Source organism: Rhea pennata, chromosome 1 (assembly GCF_028389875.1).
Source record: "Rhea pennata isolate bPtePen1 chromosome 1, bPtePen1.pri, whole genome shotgun sequence".
NCBI classification, from domain to species: domain Eukaryota; kingdom Metazoa; phylum Chordata; class Aves; order Rheiformes; family Rheidae; genus Rhea; species Rhea pennata.
The window spans coordinates 197,535,997-197,559,619 of NC_084663.1; the positions used below are offsets into that span (position 1 = coordinate 197,535,997).

General features: G+C 37.8%; 1 protein-coding gene across 13 annotated transcripts in view; it reads left to right on the forward strand.

The window, feature by feature from the left end:
* The first annotated feature begins 10,198 nt into the window (after positions 1 to 10,198).
* PSPC1 (paraspeckle component 1) overlaps positions 10,199 to 23,623 on the forward strand; it is a 63,774-nt gene continuing 50,349 nt past the window's right edge. For 11 of the 13 annotated variants that reach the window (XR_009957323.1, XR_009957324.1, XR_009957325.1 and 8 more), the window contains exons 1-6: positions 10,199 to 10,690; positions 12,564 to 12,865; positions 15,446 to 15,541; positions 16,556 to 16,752; positions 21,820 to 21,904; positions 22,927 to 23,035. Coding sequence is in view for 7 of the 13 variants with exons in the window: in XM_062567230.1 (XP_062423214.1) it covers positions 10,319 to 10,690; positions 12,564 to 12,865; positions 15,446 to 15,541; positions 16,556 to 16,752; positions 21,820 to 21,904; positions 22,927 to 23,035 (1,161 nt within the window). In the remaining 6 variants the exon portion in view is untranslated. Of the gene's footprint in view, positions 10,691 to 12,563; positions 12,866 to 15,445; positions 15,542 to 16,555; positions 16,753 to 21,819; positions 21,905 to 22,926; positions 23,036 to 23,113; positions 23,255 to 23,314; positions 23,588 to 23,623 lie in introns of those variants that run through there. The other 2 variants (XM_062567232.1, XM_062567231.1) reach the window with 2 other exon arrangements.

Genomic DNA, 23,623 nt, shown 5'->3' on the forward strand with positions numbered 1-23,623 from the left:
TGAAAGTATGCGTCCTGATGGATCAAAACTGCCTAGTAGAGTTTCAGTTCTCTGTTTAGCTTTTGATATCAGTCTTGCAGCTCTCCTTACAGCCAAATTTGCTTGTGCTCAAATTCCATTCAGTGCAAAATCATTTAAATTCTGCTGCAGTATGTGGTGGTTCCTTGTGGCCCTTCTGGCCCCAGCAACCAGCAAGGTTGAGGTGACCTAGTCCAGGGCTGGGTCACATAAAAATTCTCCCTGGTTATCTGAGAAAGTAAAAGCAAAAATAAACACAAAGACATGATTATCTCTTAATTTCTTCTGAGCCTGCCAAATATTGAGAAAGAAAACATTTTTGCCACAGAGAGCTCAGGCAAGTGTCAATCAGTTACTGGAAGCCAAATACAGCAACCTTCTCTCACCAAACCTATTTTCCATATGCAGGCTCAGAGAGAGCAGTATTCCTTCACTCCTGGACCCCAGCCAGTCTGCTCTCCCTCCCAGCCAACTGAGCTGCCCTGTCCTTTTTTAGTGCTTCGCTGAAGCCTGACGTGTCTTCGAAGGTGCATGACATGGCTGGGGAGGCTCCCCTTACTTATTTCTGCAATCTGTCATATCGAGCATAACGTGTCAGGATTGGGCTTGTTTTAAAAAAGTGCCTTCAGTATTTGGTCCCAGTTCTTCCCTAAGTATCCATCAAATAACTTCATTTGCAAAAAGCCAAATTAGTGACTCTTTGTGACCATACAGTTCCTATCTGGTTCAACCGTGTTCAAGCATCACGCTGGAACGTCACTGGGCTGCAAGTGCTTCTGGATCATTATACCCTTTCCACATTTCGTGCTGTTTCACATATACTCTAAATGAGGTGTTCATCCCTAGCCAGGAAGCACATGCCCTGCCATAGGCCCAGGCCCATGTGTGTCCCACTGAGTAAATGCTACGGGTTGTTGCTTTGCACGTAGGCTGCTTTGCACATTGTCCATTGCAATGTAGGCTGCATTGAGGATGCCTCTTTGTGAGGCACCCTGTGATCACATGAGCTGATCTGCAGAGTTGAAGTAGAGGTATTCAGCTCATTATTTTTTTTTTATTATTTCAAATACTATTCCTACATGTGGTACATTCAATTCTTTGCCTGACTAAAAAAAAAAATAAAAAATAAAGACCACACTGTCCCAATTTTTCTCAGAATTGGAACACTTACTGAATGCTATTTGCTTTAGGGATTAGTCCTGCTCACACTTCTGTCATAGGATAACTGGTATTCTGTGTGTGATAATACACTATTAATCATGGGAATATATACTTAAACAGTTCCTTTCATTAGAGGATTTAGCGTGCTTAAAAGTTAATTAATACTACATTGTATCACTCTTGTGAAGTAAGAAAATATTTTCCCCAGTGCAGAAACTGAAATACTGAGAAGATTAAGATTTTGTAGACTATCATAGACATCTGTATAAAAATGGCCTTATTTTTGAAGGCATCAAGAACTTATAGCTTCCACTGATTTTAGCCTCTAATGTTAGTCACCTGCTTTTGAAAATACCAACTTAGATAAACTGCACAGGGTCATGGGGTAATGCATTAACTGTGTTTGGAGGATGTATCTGCCTTTGCTTGATCTGAAGTTCAAAGAGAAACTCTGCTTTAGCTCTCTTCGTAGTCTTTAACCTGCTCACATATCAGGGAAAATAAAACGAAACACACACATTGAGCTCACATGTACAGTTATTTCAAGAAACTGGCAAAATATGATGTTATGTCTTAAATTTCTTTAAGAGACAGTACAATTCTTAAGATTTCTTCATTGCTCGGCAACCAAGCAATCTTACTATGCTCCGAATTGGTTTAACCCAGTAACTTGCAGAGACAGTCATACAGCATGACAGCACTGGGAGGACCTGTGGGAGCAGCTCATTCTGCTCCATAACTGATCAGTCTACGGTGAGGAAGCACCTCAGGGGAACAATTCCCTGTAAGTAGGCTTAAATAGGATCCCAATAGGAGTAGGAGTTGTCTGGCTTACAGAACGATTGTCTTTATGTGAAACAGGTTTTCCCTGAGATGAGCCTGTCACTACAAGACTGCCTGGCCTGAAGGCATGGAGACAGTTGGGGGTTTTTCATTTGCTTGTTCAATGGGCTAATAACCTGCCCTTTTCTTTTGTTTATTTAGGGATTAAAGCTTGGTTGAGAGACTTTAACTGAGGAGTTTGTGGCTGGTTTGGAAAGAGATAAGATCAGTTTCTATGGCTTAAAACTTCAGGAAAAAAAATGGGTCTCAACCTTATCACTAGGTTAAAAATTTTTGATTAGTTTTACTATAGCAATTCAGTATGTTAATCTCTCAGCTGCCTACCTGGTATCTTGGTAGTTCCTTGCCAAGGTGGCTTTACCATAACCTCAAGAAGAGCTGGTATGTGCCATGCCTCATTTGCTGCATTTCAGCCTGCTATGCTAGCTCAAGCCCACCTTCAGGAACAGTTTAAGTTTAATACAAAGCTCTGTCCTCTGGCATATGTTCCTCTCTGCCCAGAGTACCAGAAAGAAGAGAAATGAGTGAGAAGTTCTAAACCGCTGCAGCAAGATCTGCTAGTTTGCTGCCTCAAATTCTTCAGGTGCGCTTGTTATAGGGACAGACCCTTTGTCATGCTCCCACTGAGGCATACCACTGAATGCCTGATACTGCAGGAAACAACACTTCAGGAAATGCTTCCTCCCTTGCCTCAGGGAAGATGAAGCCTCTTTGCCAAATGCTGTTTGAGAGTAGCATAAAATGTGGTACTGCATTTATTTGCTAGTAGTGCTTGCTCAACCAACCATTTGCTTGCTCCTCTTCCCCCTCTTCATTCTTTTAGCTGGATTAGCTCCTCAGTCCAATTTACATGTGGCTGTGTAAGCAGCTGAGTTAATGTGTTAAAAAAAATGGATGGGGTAATAAGAGGTGTTGGGGAAAGAATGGAAAGGAGACTGTTTAAACCAACTTAAGTTGTGCTGCCAGCCACAGTCACAAGACTTTTTTCTGAGTTTCACAAAAAGAATAGAAATATATAAAATGTTTAAAGTATAATCTATGTGAAGTATGATTTTAGATGTAAGTTTGCATTAATAAACATGGAATAATAACTATAGCCAGTGGAAATAGCTTGTTAATGCCACATTACACAGTTTAAAATGAAATTTAATTTTCTGACGGCAATTTTAATTTGCTAACCCTGATATTATACATCTTGCATCATTTTTGAGGATCTTCAGTTTGCTACAATAAAACTAGTCCTATATCTACATACAAGACAGGTCAGTACTTTGCTCTTAAACATCTGGCAACTACCTGTCAAAGATAGTACAGTGAACTAGAAGAGCTTTGAGCTTTCTCTATTATGGCAGTTTCTAAAATCTTGTGTGCTACACTACAGACAAACCACATCTATCATAAAAATAAATAAGCACAATAAAATTAAAAATATTTTTTTAAAAAAATCAGAACAATGTTTCATTTTATCTAATCTGCTCATTATTTCAGAATTTTAATTAGGTAAAATTTTAAAGGTTTTGAATCTTTCCCCTATTTCAGGATGGTAAAATATTTTGACCTGCTAAAAATGCTCAAAGATTATAAATACTCTTTTTTTGTCCAGCTGTAAAAGTGATTAACAGACATGAGTGAAATCAAAGAAGTTTAGGTAAAAGTATTAGATAACAAAAAAATTGATTTTACACATTCCTATTTCAGTTTAAATTCCTTCCCTTAAGTTGTGAGAGACAAGATTTGGAGTAAAAACATGTAATTATTGGCTATTTACTACACTTGATTGGACATCAAGCAAATTGTCCCTCAATTGAATGAAAACCTTAAAAGCTATATAGTTCTCTCTGCAGTGCTATTGGCTCTTTAGACTTTAAACTATTATGTTGAAAGGCTTTCATGGAACAGGCAGATTATTTAATTTCATCGCTTTTACAATGACTGAATACTGAGAAATTATTTTTCATAAGTATCTATATTGGGAAATGCCATTTCACTACAGATTTTATGAATTAATAACTATTTCACACATTTGTTTTAATAAGATGTTTAGCAGAGAATGTCTGATCAGCCAGTTCTCAACTCACCTCCCTGTCCACTCGTCTAACCCACACTTGCTGAGCTTATCTAGGAGGATGTGATGGGAGACAGTGTCAAAAGCCTTGCTGAAGTCAGGCTTCAGCAACATCCCCTGCTTTTCCCTTACCTATCCAGCCAGTCATGTCATCAGAGAAGGCTATCAGATTGGTTAAGCAGGATTTCCCCTTGTTGAATCCATGCTGGCTACTCCTGATCACCTTCTTTTCCTCCACATGCTTGGAGAGATATATTTATATCTCTTGGAGAGATATATTTAAAATATATCTGGTTTAGAGAAAGGGTTAAATATGCACTTCCCCTGAATTTTGTCATACTCACAGGCTTGCAGGAAAAGTTTACGGCTACCAAAACTTTATAAATTTATAGGTCACTTCACTTCTAGTTTTTATGTATTCAGGTGCCAAACTATAACAAGTGCTCAGTTATGCAACTCTGTAGAAGACAATGATATATGTAGAAAATATTCAAAGTTCAGCATAATTATTTATATGGTATTATTTTTATAGGATGCTGTCTAGATTTAGAGTTGTTTTGTCACCTGATGATGTTGCCCTGGCTAATACAGTGCTAATACACCGAAAATTCATTGCCTGCTAATACAGTGAAATCTCCAACTCAAAATCATTAGGACAATAGAGAAAATACTGAAAAGAATGATCCACTGCTGACAGAAACATCTCGATAAAAAAAATGAAATAGCTCATGCTTGGTACGATATTATCTCAGTGTCAACTGTCTTAATTGCCTGGCAGGTCTTCTGCTTACCTAGCTTTTGAGCATTAGATATTATTTGCATCCTTGCCCATCCTATATTTCCAGTTATGCTAAATTTCACACATTGACTGTGATACTCTCGCTATTGTCTTTTGGACCAAAGACTGTCTATCACATCCTCTCTCAGTGCACTCTTTAGCAAGGAGAGTGCCACAGCCCTCTCCTACTCTGTGAACCCATGCTCCAGATGTAGATGTGGCTGATCAACTCTTTCCTGCTCCCTGCAGCTAAATGAGAGAGAGCATCATGGAGCGGAGAGGACTGCACTCTGCCTGCAGCAGAATCTGCTCTACTGAGCCAGGTTCATCCTCTAAGGTTGGTAGCATACTCCTGAGCTTCATCCCAGTGCTTTTGCTTTTGCCTGCTCATATGATCCCAACAACAAATTCTTCCAGCATCATAAATGCTGTCACAAGTATGGAAGAAGAAAATACTTGATGGGTGCAGGGTTTAGCATTTTTCAGTACCTAGTGTCTTATCAATAGCATAGCTCAATTTTGAGTGATTCCAGTACAAAGATAGTTCCCATGACCTTGGTGTTATTCAGACAGTAGCTGTTCAGTAGAGGTCATAACCACAGACAGGCTGGTGGATTTTGCATGGCATGCAAAATATGGAACGGGAAATAGCAGGCAGTTCCCTGTCATTTGGCAGTGCAGTTTTCACCAGCTCATTTGAGGGTTAAAGTGTCAGAAACTGATCAAAGTTTGTCTGCACCTCCCATGGTTCAGGAGGACTTCAAAGGAAGAGATAGGCTTTCTTTCTAGGGATGGAGAAAGACAAATATGCACAGAAGGAAGTGCAAAGGGGAAGGCCTCAGCAGCCTGCGGGTTATTTTGGTTGGGGTTATTGCACAGCTTTATGGTAATTTGCAAGTGCTTGTGTTTGTGTTAAACAGCTCTGAAGAAAAAGGCCTGAGTGAGATGTGGGTGGGACATTGTTTTCCTTCTGGGCTAGGAGCTCCTGGTTTTATAGTTATTTTAGGTCTGTCCTGGTCACTTAAACTGTTCTCCACAAGCTGCTACTCCTTCCAAATATGGTCCTAGGGCGTTTCAGTCAGGAACATCTTCTTTATGATATGCTGACAACAAACCGAATGATTGTTTAAAGACAAATTAAGGGCTGAATGTACTTGGGGAATGTTTTCTTAAGGCCTTAACTTTCCTGTTTGGTTAGCAGTTAATTGTTGTTCTTTCAGAGAATGGACAAAGAATATATACTGAAAAATATTTGAAATTAATTCTGTTGTATGCGTTGATTATGTTAATGAGCATAGTAGCTTTGGAAAAGACAGGTAACATTTGTCAAGCCTAAATGACAGTCTGGCAATTATATTTCCATCCCTGAGTCCAGGGTTGTTTTAAAGAATAATGCTGACTTCTCATATTCAGAAAAACTCAGATAACTCAGAAATACGCCTTTTCATTTATTTAAAAATTTATTAATATAGTATGCCTATAGCTGTCTACTAACTGTATAAATTTTACAGATTATTCTACAAATGTGATTCATGCATATTTTTCTCCATATAAATAAAATAAATGTGTCTTGGTGAATTGTGCTAATATTGAGAAGAACAGAGAAAAGAGGCCTGCCCACCCAGCTTAAAAATAGAAAATCCAAGTCATCCTACCCATGTAGGACCAAAAGAGATAGATAATGGTATTGTAGGTTTTCTGTTTCTTCTCGCTTGATTTATTCAAGTACTACTGATAATTCCAGTATCTGTCACCAGATGGCACTGCAGTGATATTAGCTTGTAACCACTCTTAATGCCCCTGAGCGGTATTATGATGAGGTAGTATGGAAAAGACTTGCATATTTACAGAGTACACATCACTTCTTCAAAATGGCATTAAGCACTCCTTCCTCCACACAATTGTGTTTATACCATCAGGTTCGCTGGCACAGCCATGTTAGCTAGTGTTTTTTTAACGTTCTTAGCCAATTTAACTTTGTAGGCAAAATTCAGAAGTGTACACCAAGACATATAATAATTTGTCCAGACATTGCCATGAGTAGTATTTCAGGCAAACACCATCTTTGGTGGCAAGAGATGAACAGCAGCAGCAGCTCCCTCCTCTGTCAGGTCATGCACAACTAAAAGAGGAGATGTTCCTCTGTTCCCTGCCCTGCACACCCTGATCCTTTTCGAATGGGATCCCAACTTCAGGCTGTCACCTACTGTCCTATTCCATGCCCCACTTTTTTTTCAGTGCAGAGCTCCAGCTCTGTGCTCTTGCTTGTCTTCCTCTTTCCTCCCATCTAAACCCAAATGGAACACCTTTTCCATGCCCTAATTTAGCTTATCTCAGTTTTAATGCTTCCTGGCTTACTCTATCATGATCCTATAGTTTGAGTTAAAAGTGCCAATCCTAATCCATTGCAGACTCTAGGAAGCAGAAAGAAATAAATCTGGGAGTTGAGAGATGTGTTGAGTGATAAGTCACTGCTAATCACCTGATGCATGGTACTTACCTCTGCTTATTTTGGTGCTGACAAAGCTGCACTGCTGGAGTGGAACCAAGAGCTACTATTGCTGCTGTTATCTGAGCAATCACTTTAAAGTTGTTTCAGTGGTAAATATATATAGTTTGAAATCTTTACCTGCAGATCAAGGTGTGTAGCATTTACAAGTTTGCAATATAAAATGCTCTTACAACTTTCTTTTAGAGGTCTGACACCTCCCTGATTTTTAGCAGGACTGTGATACTTGGTGATACTTGGCAGGGGAGTAATGCTGGGATATAGGAAGTCAAAAGCGAGTAACAGTTGCTTCTGACTATATAAGACACCATGCTGGATGGTGTGTATTTTGGAAGTATATCCAAATGCCTTGTTAGCAATAACACACTTTAGCATACAGCAAGTAGAACCTTTCTCTGTAGCAGACAAAGTGATTAAATATAGCAGAATTCAGATTCTTTGAGTATGACACCCTAAAACATTTGATTGTAGGGCATGTGCAAGTAGTTCCTGTTCAGCAAAGTTTAAAAACAGAATGCAGGTATGCATGTTATACTGTGACTCTAACTAATGAAGGCAAGTTAAGGATACATGAGCATCTGTGTTAAATAAATATTTCTGTTTTTTTCATATCTATTTATCATTTTCTTGTTTCTGAACGTTGGAATTTTATTAAACTAGTGTGAGATAATGTTCAGTCTTCTTAATTCAGCTTTTTATCAACCAAATTGTTAAAGCATTTTTTTTAATGCAAGAGAAATGTTTCTTCTGGCACTCAGTAATCATTTGTTATTGAGACATTGCTGTACCTAAGGAAAGGTAAAAATGTTATGGAATTTATAAACACTCCTTTGTTCCTTCTGTTCATTTCTTACAGTACATAGTAATAAAAGTTACAACTATTTAAATATACAACCATGATTTCCTAACATGATTTGGAAGGCTATACCTGAAAATCTTGGCAATTTTATTAAGCAGTGGTGGCAATAACTACAATACATCTCCCCTTTTTTACTTACTGAGCCTTCACTTTCTACAATGTATACACCCATCATTATTTCTAACATTTCTTCCGCTCCTTTTACTTTCTTAATTAAAAGAAAATGTACTGGTTTACAGTAAGTTAGTCCCCCTTTTTTGTATAACATTTGTTGCTGAATCCTAAATACATTACAAACTATATTTCGAACAGTCAAGGTGATAAAGTTCTAAGGGTTCCCTCCCGCTCCTCTGTATCTCCCTCATATCTCTAACACAGCCTGATTTCCTGCCTTTGCTTGGAGTAATTATCCTTCCTCTCCAGTCTGTGTTTTGTGATTTCCAGAGGTTTAAATCTTTGTTCATTTCAATACTATAGGCTCAGGAGTCTCCGCTTCAGGAACAGGTGATCTAAAAAAGTGACTCATGCTGTTTGGGGAACTCCTGTTTTCTCCAGATCCTGGTACATGCTTAGAGAAATAAAGGAAGGTGACTGAGAACTTCCTTGTACCTCAGATGGAAAACAAATAGACATAAGAGCTTAGAATATTCCCCAAGGGGCAGGAAAATCCCACAGCAACAGGTTGATGCCTGCTTTGGAATTAACTTCTTGAATGTGATATTGCTTTTTCAAAGAACAGTCCATGCCATGAAGTAGCTAGAGCAAATGTTAGACATATGAGACTCTCTAGGCTTTCTCAATTACATAGTTTTATTAATAAAATAAATAAATATTTTCTCCTGAAGCCTTGCTCTGTTATCCATGGAGTTCCCTTGCTTGATGCCATACTATGTGGGCATCTGGAGCAGACAGGCTGCAGTAGTGGGAGCCAAGGAACTGCCTAGTTCATCAGGGTTTCTGTGCAGCCCCAGGCAGGCTAATGAGCTCGTTGTCTGAGATCCTGTGCAGCAGCCTAATTACTTGTTGCAGCATGGATCCAGCCAAGCTGCTGTGTCTGACAGGCGAGCAGGAGACAAACTGTAGTCCTAGCTATAAGAGAGCATGCACGAAGAAACAAACATATGACTTCACACCTCCCAGAAGAAAGTTGTCAGCTTAATAACAAAGCTGGTGGCCTGTAAGAAATTGCTCTGCCAGCAGCACCTGTAACAAGGTCTATTTCCACGCAGACTCCTCTCCCACCTGTAACTCGTCAAACTCTTTTCAGGCAGGGTCCTCCCTCTCCGTGGCCTCTTCCCCGCGGAGGCCGCTCCAGCGTTCGGACCCCTCTTGCCCTGTGCAGTCTCCAGCTGCATCCCATCTGTCTCTCCTGTTATCCAGGCCTCCCCCTCCCGCAATAACCGTGCTCCCCCAGCCGCTGCTGGCTTGCCATGGGCTTGCACGCGTGCCCCTGGTAGGGCTCAGCTCTGCCCACCTTTCCCTCAGGGCAGACCCAAGCAGGGGGCTCATCCAACCCCGTACGGACTGTAACGAGGCCTGCAGGAACCTAACGATTGAGGGACCAACGCTGCCCCAGGCAGGGCCCAAGCTAAGGGCTCTTCGTGTGGGTGGGTGAGGCCGCGGGGACCGAGCGGGGGAACGGCAGAAGCAGGAAAGTCCCTAGCGCTCCCTGACGGTGACACCCCGGCTACACGTCCGCCTCCGCGCAAGCAACGACGCTTCTCCGCCGGCGTGGGGCGGATGCAGCCCTAGCCGGGAGCCCACAGCGAGCGGCACCGCCCGAAGGAGGGCGGGACGTCGCTGCCGCCACAGCACCGCCCGCTCCGGTGCGCGGCCGCGGAGGCGAGCGCATGCGCACACCACCCCCCTCGCCTCGCAAGCGGCCAGGCGGGAGGCCACTGCGCAGGAGCGGGGCTGGCGGGGAGCGCGGCCGTTGGCGGGCGGGGCTCTGCTCAGGGACGTTACAACTCGCCGAGGGTGGCGGCGGCGCCATTTTGAATTGGCTGCGGGTCCGAGGAGGTGGTTGCCCAGCGCGGCTCCGCGCCCCTCGAGAAAGCAGCGAGAAGGAAGGAGCGAGGTCTGAATATGGCAGCGAATAGGAACTTGAAGCAAGTGCGGATCGAGAATAGCTCCCCGGCGACGCCGCTGGGCATGGTAGGGGGTGGCGGCAGCCTGAAAGGATTGCGGGGCCTAGAACCAGAGAGCGAGGCAGCGGCCGCCATGGCGGTAGTGCCGGGCAAAGAAGCTGGCGACGAAGAGCAGGAGATCGGGTTCACTATCGACATTAAGAGCTTTCTCAAGCCCGGGGAGAAGAGCTACACGCAGCGCTGCCGGCTGTTCGTGGGGAACCTGCCCACCGACATCACCGAAGAAGACTTCAAGCGCCTCTTCGAGCGCTACGGGGAGCCCAGCGAGGTCTTCATCAATCGAGACCGTGGCTTTGGCTTCATTCGCCTGGTGAGGGTTCGCGCAGGCTCGTGTGGCCGCCCCGTAACCCGGGACCCGCTTTTGTAAGCGGGAGACGCCCCCCCCCCGCCCCAACACCCACCGCCCGCCTTTCCCGGCCGGGAGCGTGTAAAAAGAACAATATCCACTCCGCATTCTCTTCCTCTCTTTGCCACTAGTGCAGTTTCCTCAGCTTCCTCTTCCCCCCCCTCCCCTCTTTACCTCGACGCAACGCGCCTGCATTTTCAGCAGCCTTCCCAGCCCTTGGCTTTTAGGCATTCCCCTCGCTGCTCGGGGTCTCCGCTGGTTTCAGATCTCTCCACCAATTACGGTTATACGCTGCTGCCACGGGTACTCCTGCAGCCTGTTACTGTTGAGTGATAGTAAATGGAAGATGTGTTCGCGCGATTTCCTTCGCGTAAGGCGGTCGCGTAATGAGGGTTTTCGTTAAACACATTTATTTGGGAGCTTGTTACAGTACGTTAGGACTGGAAGTTTTCCTTTGTGCTGAAGCAAATTTCAGCCGTATGGTTCGTTATAAATAAAGATTTTAGTGTATGAAAAAATACACTAGTTGATTTTTAGAAACACTTAAGTCTGTGCAGTGTTGTTTTAAAATACTGCTGCTCAGACATCGTGAAAACTAAGGACATGTAATTTCAAAGTTGCGAACTTGGGTTGATTAATGTTGCCTAGGTAAGAAATGAGTGACTAGATTTTTATGCAATTCGATCAATATTATCTTGAGCATGTGAAAAAGGAAACATTCTAAAAACTTGAGGTAAATGTTTAAAATTTTCAGTTTAACATGCAGAATTACTTATCTTGACTTCCATGTCGAGAATGCACTGATTGATACCATTACGAGAATAGCTTTATAGTGCTTTGGGTGTCGCTAATTATGATTTTCAATATATTCTACTGTTTAGTTTTTCTGATTAGTTGCCATTTTAATGATGACTTCTGTAATGTTGCTGTACATTTTCCAAGCCTCAAATAGCAGTTTTTTGGGGAGCAAGTGAAACAGGTTTACATGTATTATTCAGGTACATATATAATGCAGATCAGATATAGCTTTTATCTAAACTTTTGTTAATAGCAGTTGCACTTAGGAAACAGACTATTCTTTTGCCGATTATCCAGTCAAATGAACTGCAGAGAAAATGGCTGTGATCTAAGGAATCATTTCTTTAAAGGATTGCAGGCATCAAGCTAAGTAAAAATTGCTAAAATAAAACAAGGGCAGTCATTAAAGAAGACTGTCTCATGGATCTGGGTGCAGAAAGCACATAAATGAATACAAGAGTAAAGAAGGATATTAGAGCAAATTATTTATTGATGAAATTTGAATTACACATCCATTAAAAGTTCATCCAACAAAAGCAATGAGTGTGATAACTCCAAAATAGTTTCATTTAAAATAGCTTCATTCATTCCTTCATTTAAAAAAAGGGAGAAAGAAAAGAAAAAAAAATTAGATGCTTTGGTGTGATCTTTGAAAACACTGCTTCGTATTATACAGACAAAAGGATGCAGGGCATAGTTTTCAACTCTACTGAAAGTGCTTTACAAAGCAGCACATACCAAGTTAACATTGACAAAAATAAGTTCTTGAATATGCGCTTAAAGTTTATGCGTGAGGCATTTTTTACAGTAAATCATATGGAAACACAAAGACATTTTAAAATCAGTGGACGGAAACTTTTGAAAAAAAGAATGTTGAATGACCCTAATACTAATGTGCTCAAGGTTTAAAAAGTGTGTGTGTGTATGTGTGTATTATATTTGTGTGTGTGTGTATTTATTTTCCCTTGGGGGATCAGGAAACTGATTTCTGTTGTTTTTGAAAATAGAGTATATAAAAATATTTTGTATCTTGAAAAAGGAATCTAGGACACTGGCTGAAATAGCAAAAGCAGAACTCGATGGTACAATTTTGAAGAGCAGACCACTTCGAATTCGATTTGCCACACATGGAGCTGCCTTAACTGTCAAGAATCTTTCACCTGTGGTTTCTAATGAGCTGCTGGAACAAGCATTCTCTCAATTTGGCCCGGTGGAAAGAGCTGTTGTTGTAGTAGATGATCGTGGCAGAGCTACAGGAAAAGGTTTCGTAGAATTTGCAGCAAAACCTCCAGCACGGAAAGCTCTAGAAAGATGCAGTGATGGTGCATTCTTGCTTACAACGTAAGTTCACAGGTTTTTGAGTGAATTTGTTGTATGTATTTTTTTTTATTTGAAGAAAAGCAGCATTTGGGAGCATTCTCTACTTATTTCATTTTCAAATAGTGGAAGCCATGAGATGAGAAATTAAGGTGATTTACATGGACACCAAAAGTACTGCTAACTTTTTGGTGAGGAAGAACAACTGTTTTTTAACTGAGTAGCTGTAAGTCTTATAATTACTGTATGGAAGTCTGATAGTGAAACTTTCATTTGACTCACCATGCTGCTTGTTAATTTCCTGTTAACTTCTCTTTCTCTACATAATAGTGCTTTTTCTAGTTTCATTGATGGCACTATTTTGGTGATCCTAGTAAGAATATGGCCAAACAAATTATATTTCTCTGCCTCTTGGTGAAACTATGCACTGAATTACTGATGATAATGCTGTAGATTCAGGAATGTTTTTGCATTTTTCTCTGTTTTTAAAGTTCTCCTTGTGGCTTGACAGGAGAGATAACGTGTTTTGAAAATGAAGACTTAGATTCTGCAGAAGTCAGTGGCAGAGACCTTTGGAAAACTTTGTATTTCTAGGGCAAGCAAGCTTGTGAATTACAGCACTTACCTATACCCCATTTCTATAATTGCTAAAGAGAGTTATAAGTGTTAATAGCTGTGCTTTCACATATTCACTGGTGACATCTTCAAATGCTTTCTTAAAGATTGTGTGAAATGATAGATACTTTCAAATACATTTCATGTTTTTGTGTTTTTTTTTTCTCACTTGGGAAAATAAAGTTGTGGTCCCACAAGAGCATTGAAGATGGCTCTGAATGGTTGCTGCTATCCCATTGGGGAAGTCTCAGTTCTCCTTCTGTTTCTGCTGTGACTATGCTGTTGATATTTCTCCCCCTTGAGAACTGCATTAGATCTTTAAACCACCTGAGCTTGCTAAAGCAGTAGAAAGCTATTCAGCTCTTTCTGTTGGTTTCATTTTGTGGTTGTTCCAGCTTGGTGGAGGTGCTTGCTAACACAAGCATTATGAACATCAAGCCTAGGAGAATATAAACGAGGAGAATTTTTTCCAGGAGGAGATTGCAGGAAAGGATCTGGAACTGATGCTAATGAGCTCTTAAATCTGATCTGTCACTGAACTGCATCCTGATTATCTGGATCAGTGGCTACATAGTAAATTTAATCTGAATAAGTCTCTACTGTTATCAAAAGGTATAAGCAATTTGCTTTTATCCACTGGGTTTTCTTGGCATTAGAGTTTGAATGGCAGCACGGTGAGCCAAAGCAGGCAACTAATCTAGTTCAGTGAACACCACGGTGTTATATGCATGCTATTCTTGGCATGAGGGATGTGACATGGGAAAAAAGTTAGGATGTAAGGGAGAGGGGTTTTCTTGTTTTACCAGCTCCATAGATTTGTTGGATCGAAGCGACCGTCCAACCGTGAACCATGACCTCAGTGAATAAAAAGCAGTTGATCTTAGTCTTGCTTACAAGGCTGACATGTTCCCTGAATAGTTGTAAACATAATAACATGGCAGCAAAATCACACTATTTTTCTTTGATAATTTACTTTGGAATCTAAGATTTTACATTCTTAGCCCTTTGCCTATATGGGAAAAAGTCTTTTAATGTATGTACCAAATATATCAATCTCAGGCATTAGAAACGTTAGGTTTGGAGAGGTAATTGTTCATTTTAATTATAAACATGCTATCTCTCCAGTTCAATTACGTTTAGTTGCCAGAACTAATAACAGTTCTCATAGAGATCATTTTAGGAGCAGTAAATGCAGAGTTGTGCTGTGTGATTCCAGTCTTAATTTTTTTAAACCTTCTTTGATGCCAGATGTTCTTAAAATGTATTGATGGCATCTTTTTCTTTTTCTCCTGTGGAAAAGATCTGCAAAGTGATATAAAGGTGCAGAGTTCAATAATTAAGCTTTTGGTCAATACTTGCCTCTGATTACTTAAAAAAGAAAATTGAAGGAAGGTATTTTGAAGATGTGAGAGGATGGTAGTTTAGGAAATGAGTTAAAAATAACTTAGGCAGAAATGATTTTCCTAGTCATTGGAATATTAGTGCCAAATTACCAGGCTGTTTTTATTTGTAGAATAGTTTTTAAAAGCAACTTGTCCTATTCCATGTGAATATGGATAAGGGTAGGTGTTGGTCTGTTCTGGGTTTGTTTGGTACTTCTCAGTATAATTGTAGCCCCAAACCACATTACCTCACTAGTGAAAGTAAAGATGATAGTTCCTTTCTAAATATTTTGTAATTGTAGAAGGTTTTAGAATTTTGTTTTCTTTAAATATCCTTATATGTAATAGCAGGTAGAACTATATAATGGAAGAAAATGGTATTTTCTAGGCAAAGTAGCTTGTTTAGAATGTAAAACAAATGCTCCTTTCAAAGCTAATTTTCAAAATCAGGTTTATAGGAATTTTACTATTTAAGAAGGATTGATAAGACTCAGAAATTGTAGATATCACATATTGTTATTTGTCTGGAGTACTTCCTCAAAATACTATGGTAACTTCGTAAATGTTTCATTTATGAATCAATTATTCAATTGAAAATTTCTTCCAGAACACCTCGACCTGTTGTTGTAGAACCAATGGAGCAATTTGATGATGAAGATGGGCTCCCAGAGAAACTAATGCAGAAAACACAACAGTATCATAAGTAAGTTTTGTTTAGCTTTATTTCATAAAAACATTATTTGCTTGTTTGGCTTAGTAAATATACACTAGTTTTATTTTGAATTTCTGCAATAGAAGCAAACGCAGTGTTTTATATGTAATACTCGCCTATGTCAAAGGACTAAATAGGACCTTATCAAGATTTCCTAACAATACTAAAATTCAAACTTGTATGATTGGTTTAACATTTACTAAAGTACTTAGATTTCTGACATCCACTGAAATCGTTTGGAGCTTGATGTCAAATAAATATGGCCTTCTGTGGATTAAGGGTGTGGTCTAATCCTGCAGAGATTTGTATACCCACAGATTATAGTCCTGTGATTAGCCCATTAATTTTTTATAAAGCCAGTGATATCTAAGTCTCTGTAGCTTTCAGACTTCAGATACAATTTTATTGAGTACGATATGAGAAACTGAGTCTTGAGCAAGAAGTGAAAGAGGGGTCGTCTGATCTGATTTGAGAAAATAAATATGGCAATTTGATAGCTGTTTAGAAATCTTGTTGCTTGAGGCTAAAATGATTGATACGCTTGTTGGAATACCAGACTTTAAAAATCTCATTGTTCTTGGTTCATAACATTAGTGTTGAAATGTTAAATAAAATGTTCACATATTTTTAGCGATTCTAATATTTTGAATAGTGTAGTAAGTTTTATTTGAACAGTTCATTTTATGAACTGATCACTTACTTTAGAAGGCTGAATGCAGTTAGGTCTAGTGTCACAGCTTTAAGTATTTGTTTCAATGTAAAAATGAATTTATGTCCTAATTTATATTCAGTGGGTTTTTGTTTGGACAGTTTGTCAGTTATCTTAACAGCTGTATCTAATGTTATGCTTTGACCAACTGGTTTAGAACTTTATCTGACCGTTTGATTTGAAGTCAGAACTATACTTGAAGTGATTCACTTCAAGTGAATTTAGAAATTCTTTGCCTGCTACAACTGTTGATCCAAATGTATGCTTCTCTGTTTTAACTGCAAAATTTTTATTAGGGAAAGAGAGCAACCTCCACGTTTTGCTCAGCCTGGAACATTTGAGTTTGAGTATGCTTCACGGTGGAAGGCTCTTGATGAAATGGAAAAGCAACAGCGTGAGCAGGTTGACAGGAACATTAGAGAAGCCAAAGAGAAACTAGAGGCAGAAATGGAAGCAGCTAGACATGAGCATCAGCTAATGCTGATGAGGCAAGGTAAAATGGGATAACCTGTTAGTTTGAAATTCGTTTTGTCGCACATTTTCTTTGTGTAACATATTGAGCTGTATGTTAAACTTAGCGATTTTTAGTTAAGTATTTAGCAAAAATACTTAGCTAGAGTATTTTTAATAAGAAGGGAAGTAATATTTCCCCGTAAGCATACTTCTTGATTATTTGCAGAAATGGATTAAGAAGCAGATACCTAAGAAAGAAACTGTGGGAAAGGGGAGGTTCTGTAGGTTTATTTTCTTCACTTCATAAGAATGTCTAATTTGAGTAGTTCCTGTGAAAAGATTAAATGGTAACTTCACATTCAGCGGTAAAGTTTGTTTTCAAATTAAAGCATTGCATATGGTACTAGATTAGACTAGCAGTGTTTGTGGGCTCTGACCAGGAAAAGGGAAAAAAATACCTGGTACCTTCTATGGCTGTTTTGTATACTTTTCACACATAACTTTTAAGTATTCCAGTAGGCTAATTTTATATGATTTTTCGCTTTGAAATCTCTTTGAATCTCACATCAGCAGAGAATTGTGATGTGGGCATGTAGTTATAAGTTAAAAAAAAAAAAAAAAAAAAAAAGGGAAAGGAAAAAAAAGGCATATTGTCACTAATTTCATTTGTTCATGAAACTGTAAAATCTGGTATCCATCGTATGTAATTGTTTGCACATGTTCTCTGTCCCCGCTGCCCTTCCATTTTTGGGCCAAAGCAAACCAACTAGCAATTCCTTTCAGCCCCTACCTTTGAATGGAGGTGGGTGGAGTTTGTTTCTAGGACACAGAGGAAAGTAGCAGGGCAAGTATCTACTGCTTTGTACTTCGGAGCCTCCTCCCCAGAACTTTGTAGAGACATAATTATTGCTTTTCACACTGCTTCCCAGTTGAAAACCATTGAGTTACTACTTCAGTTACCCCTATATGACTTCAAGAATTGCAAGATTTTTTTGAGTGGATATTGTATAAATATATTGCAGATCTGTCAGAAGGGATCTCAAGGTTCTTTGCACAAATGAAATGCTGAAATATTTTATAATTTGTTAAAATCATAAGGGAACTATCAGATTATAAGACTAATAGTCATATATATAGTAATGGAGTGATAGACTGAAGAAGAGTGCTGGGTCATTTTGAAAGAGATGTAAAATTATTGAGATTCTAGGGAACAGATGCATTTCAAGCCTTAAATCCAAGTGATTATTATATAAACTCTGTTGCAATTATTTTGCCTTACTTAATGGTTAGCTGTTAAGAAAGGATGTATTGATAGTAAAGCTTTTTTCTTAGAATAGTTTATATTGATTATTTTTTTCTTTGACTTGATTTACCTGTTGAAAATCTTCGTATTGGTTGGATTAATGTAGTATGAAATTAGCTTGGTAGCCTCAAAGAACCTAAATGTCTGAGTTACTTTGCCCGCTTATCTTGAATATAATTTGAGTTTAATTTTTTGAAAGTCTGTTTTAAATATTTTTAACAGAAAAAGAGCTTACAATGCTTATTTTATTTTTTATTTAATATTTTAATGAAACATGTAAATCGACTGCAGATGCAAGTTGTCAGTGGAAAAAATTTACTTTGCATTTTTTCCTAAATGAGTATACTTACTTTTTATCACAAACCGTGATGTTTATATAAGATACTGAAATACAGAGCAAACACTAAAAATCAACAGTTTTGAAGTGAAAGTCTAAGTGCCACAATAACTGTCAACTGTTGGGTTAATTAATTTGTCTTTTAACTGAGGAAAGCGTTAAAGCACTTCATTGCCAGGTGGACCGTGTATATCTTACAGATGAGGAACACAAATGTTACTGTAATGTAACAACAGTGCATATAATACATAGCACAATCCTTTCCCATTTACCTAGCCTGAATAAATTAGTTAAGTATTTTTAACTGTGTGCGATATTTGTGTGATTAAGTACTGAAAATTTAAGTTGGATATGTTTATCATTGACTTAACTAGTTGTTAATATTTGATAGTGCAAATGACTCAGTACCAGAATCGATACAGTTAAATTCTTAGAATTCCTTCAGCAGTTGAAGGCAAGATTAGGGATTACTTTCTCCTAAATTATCATGTCTTAATCATGTTTGGAACTGAGACGAGAAGACAGTGACCTGTTTTATTAAGATAGAAAGTTCTTAGTGGTAAAGCGTGGGAGAACAGCTCAGATATGTCCTGTGGATATTAGGGTTTCTTCTAGGGACAACAGGAAAAAAAAATTCCCTTTTTAAGTATCTGCTAGTCTCTGCTTTGATGTGGAAGTGGAATGTTATTTCTTCTGTTAAAGAGCTATTAGAATACGGACATTTTTGGTGCTGATACTAAGAATGAAGAAACCTGCTTCTTGTTAATGTAGGAAGGGTGGTTCCCCCCCCCTTTCCTCTTCATTATTGATTAGAATACTTCTATTTGGTACTGAATAACTTGAATTTTGCTCAGATACTCAGTTTTCTGCTTATTCATCTGTGGACTTACAACTTGCCAATTTCTAGGGGTCAGTCAACAGATATTTCTTTTGTTTGATTTTTTTCTCTTATGAACTCTGTGGCTTCGGTGTATATGAAAATAAGTTAATTTCTCTTGTAGTTAGTTTAAGGCATTAGCTGCTTCTAAATCTTGCTCATTTGAATAGTGTTTCTGGGTCTAGGTAGTTCAGAACATACAAAGAAGATCCGTCACCTTGAAGCCTTTTAAGAAAGCATCAATGAAACTAAGCGACAGAACCTAGTATGAATGTTTTTATATACCTGATGCATAAGTCAAAGACTTCAAAGTGTTTTGAAATAGTTATCCTGAAATATGAAATGTTAAAACTGCAGTATACTAAATGTCAGGAGCTAAAAAGAAAATAGGAAGAGTGTTACAGTTCATATACTCCTGCTGATAAAGAGGAAAAAAAAAGTTTTTACAGAAATTACATTTCGTGATTTAGAAAGACTAGATCATGTTGGCTTAAGTACTCATGTTTTCTTACTATGATATTATTACTGAAGGTAGAGACTTCATTCTTTTGATAGGTATAATTTTTCACTCACAACTGTCATATTTTTGAAAGAATGAGTCAGAAGTAATTTGTAAAGCGAAACACATATTTCAGGGTATAAGTAAATTGATACAGTATTTCTATTCTACGTATTGCTGGAATGCTTCAGAATTTTGTAAATATTTACTCATAATGGGTAAAGTAGTTCATTGAAATAGTGGAAAACCTGACCGAATTTAATCAGAAACTTTTTCTTTGTGGGACATGTGAAAGCTTGGTATTTTTTTCCCATTTTTAGAACCTGAAAAATCAGTTAGTACAATTTAAAAATTCTTTTTGGACTTGTCCGGAATTACCAGCCTTTCAGATCTATTAATATGAGTGGCTCTGTGCACAGCCTGAACTTCTGCATCTGTATTTTTATTTGGCTAGCAAGGCTTTGTGCCAGCATTCAGCCATAGTCAGATGGTACTGAACCATAAATTGACATTTTGAGCTTTAAAGTACTGACAATTCCAGGAAAGACGATAATTGTTATGCCATAAGATGATTAGGAACGAACTGAAAAAATGCAACTATACACCTTAGAATAAAAAAGAGGGAATTATAAATTCATAGCGATAAGTATAGAGAGAAGGTAGGAATTTTTTCACGTATAACACAAGGAAAAGGGTATGTAAAGTTGAAAGGAAGTAAAGACAGAACTGTAAAGGAAACCTCTTGGCCCGTGTATTTTTGGTGCTACCCTAGTAAAAGGATAACAGTGGTGACCAACTCTGTTAAATAAAGCACTATTGAAAAGAAATAGCCTCAGATTTTGTGATTTGAGTGAATATTCAATGTAATTATTATTCTGTTGATATGCATTAGTTTTGGTGTGTTAGTTTTGCAGAAGAGATGGGAAAAGCAAGCCTGCAAAATTTGCTTAAGAAAGCAAATTTTATTATTGACAATATAAATAAGCTTTATATTGTCAATAATAAAAATATTACCCAGTAAAAAATTGGTAATTTTATTTGTTAGAAAATAAAATAAATGCATGACATTTTTTGTTAGAGTGTACTGGTCGTTGTAGTTTTTGGATAGTAAAGTACAAGGTTAAATTGTGATAATATATGCTAATACAAGTTTGAAGAAAGTAATGTGCATAGCCAATAAAGATGCATTAATTAGAGGAGGTAGGAAATGTATAGAGCGATGTGAATAGTAGTCTAAAGCATAAATGATGTATGATAGAGTGGTATGGTGGAACTTTCCTCATGCTGTCCATAAATAATAACATGTTGCCAAAGTCCTGTGAAGATAAAAAAGGCAAACAAGTCTTTTATTATAAACAAAAGTCAGAATTAATATTCGTCAAAGAAATTATACATTTCCATGAAGAAATCAGTAATGTGACTGGTCAGAAACAAATGCAACAGAAGTAATAACTATTAATTGGGCCCTGCTTTTCAAGAGCATCTTTAAGTGCTTTTAAAGGTGATAGGACTGTTCTTGTTGCAGCATAAAAGATTCATTAGTTGGAAGTCACTTTAAAAGTACAGCCATGTAATAAATCTCTACAGAGACTAATTACATGAAGTTTATTTTTCTCTGAAGTTCATTTTATCTTTTCCTGAAGTGTTCTAGGCAGTGGCCTGCACTGCATATTGCAGAGTATAAATCATGTATCTTGTACTAGTTTTCTTGCTGTTGGGGCTTTACCTATTCACAGCACTATGATAAAATAGATGCTTTACCCTAGATTGAAAACTAAGACATGATAAAAGTAATTCAGGCTTTTCTATCCTTTTGTATTAATTTGCTTCGAGTTTCTACTCCGTACAGTACTTCGGAAGCAGTGTCAATCCCACACATTTCCATGCGTTTGTGAACCTTGCATCCTGTGCATTTGGTCATATGCCTTTCCTACGTAGTTCCTTTCCATAAAGCTAAATAACATCAGTTAAATGCATTGAGAAATTTCTTTAGTTTCAAAATTGAATCTCAGAACTGTAGTCTGAACAATTTTTGTTGTGTTGCAACGTTATTGATAACTTTTGTCTCTATTATATTTTTAATGTTTTCAGATCTCATGCGGCGCCAAGAAGAGTTGAGACGTTTGGAAGAACTTCGGAATCAAGAACTTCAAAAACGCAAACAGATACAACTGAGGTATTTTATCTTGTAGTGTGCAAAGGTGTGACTGTTTTAAACACGTAACTGCTGCAGGCTTGCATGAATTCAGATGTTCCAGCTTGTAGGACTAGATACCTTTGGTATTAACTATAAACATTAATGCTATTTCAAGTTTTTTTTTAAAAAAAGCATAATGAATATGCAATGTCTATCAAGTTTCTTGACCAGAAATTGCTTACACTAACATATATATATATATATGTACGTGTATATATATATATAAAGATTTCAAGTATTCCTGGTATTTTTTTTTCATTATTTCATTTATTTCTTTTAGTCCTGTTGTGAATATTTGAGCTTTCTTTATAGCATTCAAATGTCTTAGAATTAAAATGTTCATGTTTGATATGATGATTTATTTTAAACCTGTGTAGGAGGCCTCATTGTAATAAATACAAACATTTTTCTAACATTTATGGGCAGTGATCTGTGCATGGAATAGTAGCGTTGCAATTTTGTAGTCCAACATGAGATTCTTTTTTAAAATGTTTTCTTGTGTTTAGTGATCAGTGACAGCTTGTTTTTGATACATTGCAAACGATTTTTTCTTTAAGATATGATTAACAGTTATTTTCATGCATCTGATAAAATTTAAAAAAATAGACAACATTGCTAGTTTACTTGTGTATTTGGATGACTTTTTATCATGTTACATGCTATTCAAATTAAACATTACGAGAAATGTGTATGAGAAGAAAATAAGCCCAAATGCTTTGCAGGACTAACAGTGTGGTTTTTGGCAGTATTGAAATATTTTAATCCATATTGTTCTCTTCCCTGCCCCTTAAAGATAAATAAATTAAAAAAAAATATTACCTGTTTACCGATATGTAGCCAAAAATGGCAAGTAGAGAATTACTAGTATTGTGAATATCATAACGCACACTGTATAAAACATGAAGTAGTTTTGTTAATATGCTTGATGTAATGCCCTGAGACCCAGTAAAAGCCTCAATAAATTGAATCTAAATGAATGTATTTTCTAAAATATCTTATAGACATGAAGAAGAACATCGACGTCGTGAAGAAGAAATGCTACGCCAGAGGGAACAAGAGGAATTGAGACGACAGCAGGAGGGAGGATTTAAGCCGAATTTCATGGACAATGTAAGTAGAATTCTATCTGATTAAAGTCCAAATTGTAAAATAATATTTTCTATGGTAGTGTTTCTGTATCTATTCTAGGAGAAGCTTATTGAACTGACTTCCTCTTTAAGGGTTTCTCTTCAGGATTCCATCATTTTCATAGTGGAGTAGCACAAAAGTTAGCAGTGTAATTATTTTCTTGTATCATGACATCACTTTCCCCCTCCCCCTCACAAGCTGATGATGCATGATTTAAGCTAAGTAAAGATCTTCACAAAATCCTATGTGTTTTTTATTCAGGAAATTAAATTGCTGCTTTTGTCCAAGAAAATCATAGAAATCTTCTCTATGTAGGAGGTCATGTGAATAGATTATGTCCACATGAGGATATGCCCTTGATTGAAGGTATATATTTTAAACTAATTTAGACTGGAAAAAGCTTGTTCGAATTTGGCTTATACTTATTTTTTTAAGGATAATAAACTTCAAAAGCAAATTGGACAGTGTCAGCTACATATGAAGCCTAATTGCTCTCTGTCTTGATCCTGCTGCAAAGATGAGGAAAATCTCTGTAGATTATCACTAAAGATAATTTACAAAGAAGAAAAA